The sequence below is a fragment of the Puccinia triticina genome, chromosome 7A (assembly GCF_026914185.1).
Source record: "Puccinia triticina chromosome 7A, complete sequence".
Lineage (NCBI taxonomy): Eukaryota > Fungi > Basidiomycota > Pucciniomycetes > Pucciniales > Pucciniaceae > Puccinia > Puccinia triticina.
This window is the reverse complement of record NC_070564.1, coordinates 1,260,175-1,267,557: the sequence shown is the minus strand read 5'-3', so window position 1 is coordinate 1,267,557 and position 7,383 is coordinate 1,260,175. Positions and strand designations below refer to the sequence as shown.

Here is a 7,383-nt window from a genome sequence, read left to right as displayed (position 1 = left end):
ATTATGCTGCCGGAGCCGCCTGTTACAATGGGGGCTTCTGACTGGTTAGCGGGACTCGCTCCAGTCTTACGGATAATTCCAAAATAACAGGTGGCTTGAAAACCTTTATTACACCAAACTGTTAGAAAGGGAAAAGAACCGGGTGAACCCATGATAAAAATTTCCGTAAATCACTGTTTTATTGAAACTTAGATAAACCACAAGTTTACAAGATATAAACCACAGGTTTATAAGATGTAAACCACAGGTTTATAAGATGTAAACCACTGGTTTACAAGATTTAAACCACAGGTTTACAAGATGTAAACCACAGCTTTATAAGATGTAAACCACAGGTTTACAAGATGTAAACCACAGGTTTACAAGATGTAAACCACAGGTTTACAAGATGTAAACCACAGGTTTATAAAGATGTAAACCACAGGTTTACAAGATGTAAACCACAGGTTTATAAAGATGTAAACCACAGGTTTACAAGATGTAAACCACAGGTTTATAAGATGTAAACCACAGGTTTATAAGATGTAAACCACAGGTTTACAAGATGTAAACCACAGGTTTAAAAGATGTAAACCACAGTTTGCAAGGTGTCAATCATAGTTTAAAAGGTGTAAACCACAGTTTACAAGGTGTAAACCACAGTTTACAATGTGTAAACCACAGTTTACAAGGTGTAAACCACAGTTTACAAGGTGTAAACCACAGTTTACAAGGTGTAAACCACAGTTTACAAAGTGTAAACCACTGATTACAAAATATAAATGTATTAGAACGGCTTGCCTCATCTTGTCTTGGGGAAGGGGTCCTGCATACTATAGGAACAAGGGTCAGAGTTGTTAGGCATGACTCACATTGTCGTAAAAGTCTATTAGCTTGTCTTGCATCAGCATCGCCCAAACATCCAACTAATCATGGTTGAGAGGGGATTAGATCAACCACATTAACAAAAGAGGGCAGTGCAGAAAGGAAAATAACTTACAATAGAAAACTGTCCAAAAATGAGAAAAAGAGATTCAGGAATGTAGCTAGATTTTCTAGGATTTGAAGAGTTTGATATCCCCACACGAATAGCGAAAGCCAAGGCAAGGAAAAAAGAAGCGACAAAGAGGGTGTACATGGAAATAGTTCAGAGCAAAGGATTCCTTCCAAGGAAGACGCAACTGGCTGCCAATCCGGCAAAGACCAGACAGAAGAGCATCAAACTAAGATGGTCGGGATAAAATCACCCAATCAATGCAGGGGACAAAGGAATCAGCTAGCCGGGGGGAAAACCTCTTGGCGAGCTGGATACCCGGAACCAGCTCAACGCGAGGAAATTATCCCGGCGAGCTGGATACAGGTATCCGGCTCGCCGCGAGGAAATCATCTCGCTGTAACCAGCTCACTCCAGCTAGCCGGGAGAGTTTCCTCTTGGCAAACTGGCAGCTATCTGGGAGGAAGCCCTCTCGGCGAGCTGGCAGCTATCCGGGAGGAAGCCCTCTCGGGGAGCTGGCAGCTATCCGGGAGGAAGCCCTCTCGGCGAGCTGGCAGCTATCCGGGAGGAAGCCCTCTCTGAGCTGGCAGCTATCCGTGAGGAAGCCCTCTTGGCGAGCTGGCAGCTATCCGGGAGGAAGCCCTCTCGGCGAGCTGGCAGCTATCCGGGAGGAAGCCCTTTCGGCGAGCTGGATACCCGTAACAAGCTCGCCGAGAGGGCTTCCACCAGCTGCCAGCTTGGCGGCTTGGGCAACGCGGGGTTGATTAACTCGTCGGACATCTCTGGTCCGACGAGTTGAACCTGTCGAGTTGAGATGTCCGACGAGTCAAACTTGTCGGACTCACACCCGTCGGACAAGCTAGTCCGACCGGTGAACCTGTCGGACAGGTCTGTCCGACTGGGTAACTTGTCGGACATACAGGTCCGACCAGTGGGAGCTGGTCGGACAGACATGTCCAAAATCTCCTCGGACGATGTGGTCCGACCAGCCAGTCCGAGGGAAGCTCGGGCTGCGCTGTCCGACTGCAGAGCGGTCAAACAAGCCCGATGGGTGGTCGGGCCAAGCTGCTCGAGGTCCCGTTGAGCAGAAATGTCCGACTTCTGCTCGAATGGGTTGATCCGACGGGTGGGCTCGACCACCCTTCGGACGGCCATGTCCGACAACTGGTCGGACATGCCCGTCCGAGCTCTTGCCGGACAAGCATGTCCGAGGGGATAATTCATGCAGTGTGGCTCCAACAAAACTGTCCGACTCCCTGAAGAAAAACTAGCAAAAAACATCAGGCAAGTCCAACACTTCCTGGAGATTGGCGCAAGTTTCTCATACAACAAGGTAGAAGTCATTGCAGGACGCCTCAACCACGTGTCGTACATTCTACCACAACTCAGGTGCTTCCTGTGTGGAATCTATCAATGGCTAATGGAGTGGGTCCATAAGAGGCGGCCAATTTTGAAAGGCTCCAAGGAGGACCTCCATGAGTGGCTGACAACTCTCAAGAAATTCGCTCCCACCAGACTGATCCTGCGCCAAGAACCCACCGAAATAGGATGGATAGACAACACCTCGACTAGCTACGGAATTGGGGTAATAGTAGGGAAACGCTGGGCACAATTCCGGTTGAGATCAATGGACGCTCTTGACCAGGGGATTGAAGGGGACAAAGAAGAGGAAAAAATTGCCCGACTAGAGACAGTCGCGGTTAGATTAGGCCTCCTGATGCTCCTGAAACTTGGCGCAAGAGGAGGGAAAACCTGTTGACATTCGTGTGACATCCCTCTAGGACTCTAGCGGTCTCACTTCTCCTGATGACCTCATCAAGACGCTCGCACCTCAATGACATCATTTTCAACGCTCAGATCCCTCAAATCTCTCCCACCAAGATTCTCCGCTGGAACCTCTCCATCCATATATAAACTCTTCCTTCCATTGTCTTTGTTTCCTTCCCTCGGGGAACCTGCAGTATCACATTCTGCCTATCATTATAAAAGCTTATCTTTTCTTATCTAAGCTGTTCCTCCACTCTCGACATCATCATCGGTCAACACCATCATCATCAACCTACTTTCTACGTTATCATATCATACTATCTCCTGTGCGCTCAAGTCCTCTTTGCTCAATTCCTTCGTCAAGACCCTCAGACTTGCATCCGGATCATTGATTACTCTCAGTTCTTGGTTTTCCCTTCTTTCCAACAAATCCGCCGATCTTCTTTGCCAATCTCCATTTGCACTCATACAACTTGTAGGTTCTTAACGGCTCATTGGACTCATCCCGGTCAACATCATTGACTCTTTCTTTTTTTTCCCAGTTGTTTGTCCTCCTGTGTCCTGTGTCCTTGTTCTTATTGTGTCTCTTTAAATTGTCCCCTTTGCCTTTAGGTACATTTTCTATTTTTATATTTTTATTTCATCACATGTATTCCCTTGTCAGAATTGCTTACCAGAAATACATGCTTTAGTTTGTTGATTAACAAAACCTTCATTGTGTGGACAGACAACACCACGACGGAGGGCGCAATCCTCAAACGGAAATCAAAGGATCACCTCGTCAACAACGAGTGGAAGAAGATCCAGAAGATCTTGATTGAACATCAGATCAACCTGGTAGCAAAGCGGGTGGTCTCCGCCAAGAATCAGGCGGACACGTTATTTAGGGGAGTGCGGCAAGGCCACCAAAACAGGGACCAATTGCGGATTGAAGTCCCAAGGGACCTGGAAGAGCTAATCACACAGGTCACCGAGACGGATTAGGTTAGGAATTGAGTGCATTGCACATTAATACCATAACAAGCAGAACTAGATGTCAGTTAGATAAGAGCCTGGAGTTAGGGCTAGCCTCAGACAAGGCAGTTAGAGGGGATAGGGGTTGGTTAGGTCTGAGCTGGCTCCAGGCCCCTGGAGTTGTGGGACAGGCTCAGACCTTTCCGCTAAAGAGCTCCTAAGGGGGAGCTGTATCACACTACCAATTGAGGGAGGCGTGAGGACACTCTACCACTCCCTACAACCCCTCCCAAATCCCAAGAGGCCCTATAGGGCTGAGAAGGGAAAAAGGGGGAGGGGGAGGGAGAAAATAGGCTCTTCCCTTATCCCATACCCAGGTGGCTTGGGGAGGAAGGATAGAAACTTCCGGGTCACCTGAATAACAGTGGAATCCCACATGAATTCAGCACACGCTGAGCAAAATAAACAGTACCAACAGAGGCCATGGGTTTATCCCTGGCCCACGTAGACACCTAGGGAGTGTCAGCAGACTGGATGTGCGCTTACTGGCAGCGCAGCAGTAGGTGGGTCAAGTCCCGGAGCGCTAACGGGAGAGGTGGCACCCTGCGCAAAGGCGCACCAAAGAGCGCAGGCGGAGGTTGATCAGCAGCGCCTCCCCCGGGGGAGGCGCGGCACCCCGCAAATGAGTTCGCAGCGGTCAAGCGCTGAAACCTAGTTGGTCAAGGAGCAACCGGTACTGGCCTGCAGCAGCCAACCCAGAACCACGACTCCACCGGATTTAGCCGATCTCAGCTTACCTATCAACCCCGCCGATCAGGAAACCTTTTTTCACCCCGCCCCAGTTAGGTCGTACAGTACACGTGTAATGTGTACCAGACAAGGTATCACTCATTAGAACCTTGTAACGCCCTTATTTCCCTTTACATGTGAAAATTCTGATTCATACACGTACCACAGGCTGGCCAAAGCAGTGAGGTAATGTGTATGAAGTTTTTCTATTCAGTGGAGACTGAATGGAATGAAAGTAATCAACAAAGATCGGTTATTATACAACAATACAGATACTACTGATCTAGTGGGAGACCAGTAGCTCACTTACTGATCATTACACTGCACAGATCATTTGTATTACTGATCCTTCAGAGGATCTGTCCTGTGAAGCGCTCCCAGTTCCCCACTGGTCATTGGGAGCTTCCATTCTTTTCTCCCTGGACACTCTTCAATATATAAACAGCCCCTCATGGACTGTTTATTGCTTAGAATATTTTATAGCAAGTTTTAACATACTAACAGTTAAGCAGTGGCTTCATTCTCAACCATCATTTAATTCAGGAAACTCCATAGATTCTTGATTACCCTTTACCTTTTGTAGGTAAAACCCACAAACCCAAGTGAGTTATTCCTTGGATGCCTATTAGCACCTTGTGTTGATCTGGATGCGCCTTCATTGAGCAAGACTCTCAGTACCAAGTGTACTGATTGAGTGTTATCTTTTACAGATATTATCACGTCACCTTGGCCCATCCTTGGTACTTTACACCATCAAACTGGTAGTAACAACCTCATTTTACACGGTTAGTTACCTACAGGCTGACAAGTATCATATATATGCAATATGAAAACAGTGGCCAACTTGTGGTTGAGTATAATAAAAGGAATTCAATAAAAGAAACAAAGAAATTCATATGCCATATTCAATATCCTATGCAAAGTATCCTAGAGCTGAGTTGTGTATGAAGCTGTGTGTGAAATCCTTTGTGAACTGTCACAGACTGGCATGTGAAAGGTGTAATTTGTGTATCTTCTGATCCAGTAGAGATATGAGGATGGTAACAGCGGGTGACTAATGTTTATTTTGGCTGTAGATTCCATAATTTCTGACACCCGTTTGGTGGAATATTGAGACTTATAGTGAGTACAAATAAAATTGTGAATTTTTCCACCTGCAAACACAGGAATAACAGCTAAACTGGGTGTGTTACCGGTTGTCAGTTTTTGATGAAAAAATGACCTGGTGGGTGCCCACCCCAAACTTGGGCGGCCAGGCCGGCAGTAGAGAGAGAAAATGGAATCTACCTGGTTCTGGCCCAAAGGAGAGGCCCTGGGTGGGTGTATTTGCTCTCTCAATTGGCAGTACTCACCAGTGAGAGAGTGTTTGTGTCTCTCAATTGTCAGTACCTGAAATATCAAGGTTTGCAGCACCCTGGTTGAGCTCCTTGCCCTCCTGGAACATCTCCTCCGCCACCAGCAGATCTGGCTCTCCCAATGGGAGCGGGTACACCACCCAAATACCGCCGTTACTCAGGTGGCTACCGGTGCAGTAACCAGTGTCTGATTTGAGGCAGAAAAACAACCTGGTACCTGGACCCACGGCGGGTATCCGGGTCCCAAATGCCATCTCTACCCCAAGATTCCACAGAGTTTGTGCATGACAACTGTTTGCAGTTGCACAACATTTTATTGCATTCCATGAACTCCTGTAGCTCCAATGAGACTGCTTCGCGGCACTGCAAACCCAGAACCCCCCATTGGAAAACTTGACGCCCCGCGCCGGATTCAATGCTACATGGCTTTGCTGCACAAATTTAAAGCACTAGGCCGCTGGTGCTTGCGCTTGGGCGTTGATAAACGCTGTGGAACTTCACTCTACGGGGATTTAGGAGCTTGGAAGGGAAATGTAAGTTGTCACGGATATTGACAAGATAAACTGGTGCCTGAGGGGCTGCCTTCCTTGAATAAGCTCTGGGAGTTTTACACTAAGAATATTTAGTGTGGCGCAATCTTTTAGAATTATTCTTAGGCATTGCCAGGCATTGCCTGGCAATGCCTGGCAAATGCCTGTAAATGCCTGACAAATGCCTGACAAATGCCTGGCAATGCCTGGCAATGCCTGGCAAATGCCTGTGATGCCTGACAAATGCCTGGCAATGCCTGGCAATGCCTGGCAATGCCTGGCAATGCCTGGCAATGCCTGGCAATGCCTGGCAATGCCTGGCAATGCCTGGCAATGCCTGGCAATGCCTGGCAATGCCTGGCAATGCCTGGCAATGCCTGGCAATGCCTGGCAATGCCTGGCAATGCCTGGCAATGCCTGGCAATGCCTGGCAATGCCTGGCAATGCCTGGCAATGCCTGGCAATGCCTGGCAATGCCTGGCAATGCCTGGCAATGCCTGGCAATGCCTGGCAATGCCTGGCAATGCCTGGCAATGCCTGGCAATGCCTGGCAATGCCTGGCAATGCCTGGCAATGCCTGGCAATGCCTGGCAATGCCTGGCAATGCCTGGCCATGCCTAAGAATAATTCTAAAAGATTGTGCCACACTAAATATTCTTAGTGTAAAACTCCCAGAGCTTATTCAAGGAAGGCAGCCCTTCAGGCACCAGTTTATCTTGGCATTGCCAGGCATTGCCAGGCATTGCCAGGCATTGCCAGGCATTGCCAGGCATTGCCAGGCATTGCCAGGCATTGCCAGGCATTGCCAGGCATTGCCAGGCATTGCCAGGCATTGCCAGGCATTGCCAGGCATTGCCAGGCATTGCCAGGCATTGCCAGGCATTGCCAGGCATTGCCAGGCATTGCCAGGCAAATTCCTGGCAATGCCTGGCAATGCCTGGCTAATGCATGGCAAATGCCTGGCAATGCCTGGCAATGCCTGGCTAATGCATGGCAAATTCCTGGCAATGCCTGG

At 48.4% G+C, this 7,383-nt stretch overlaps 1 protein-coding gene across 1 annotated transcript; it reads left to right on the top strand.

Annotated features, from left to right (window-relative positions):
* Positions 1-5,700: 5,700 nt before the first annotated feature.
* Positions 5,701-6,186, top strand: PtA15_7A158 (uncharacterized protein; the record flags this gene model as incomplete). The annotated part of the gene is made up of 3 exons (XM_053170735.1): positions 5,701-5,799; positions 5,886-5,969; positions 6,178-6,186. 3 exons carry the CDS (start codon positions 5,701-5,703, stop codon positions 6,184-6,186), a joined length of 192 nt encoding a protein of 63 aa, XP_053021987.1.
* Positions 6,187-7,383: the final 1,197 nt, after the last annotated feature.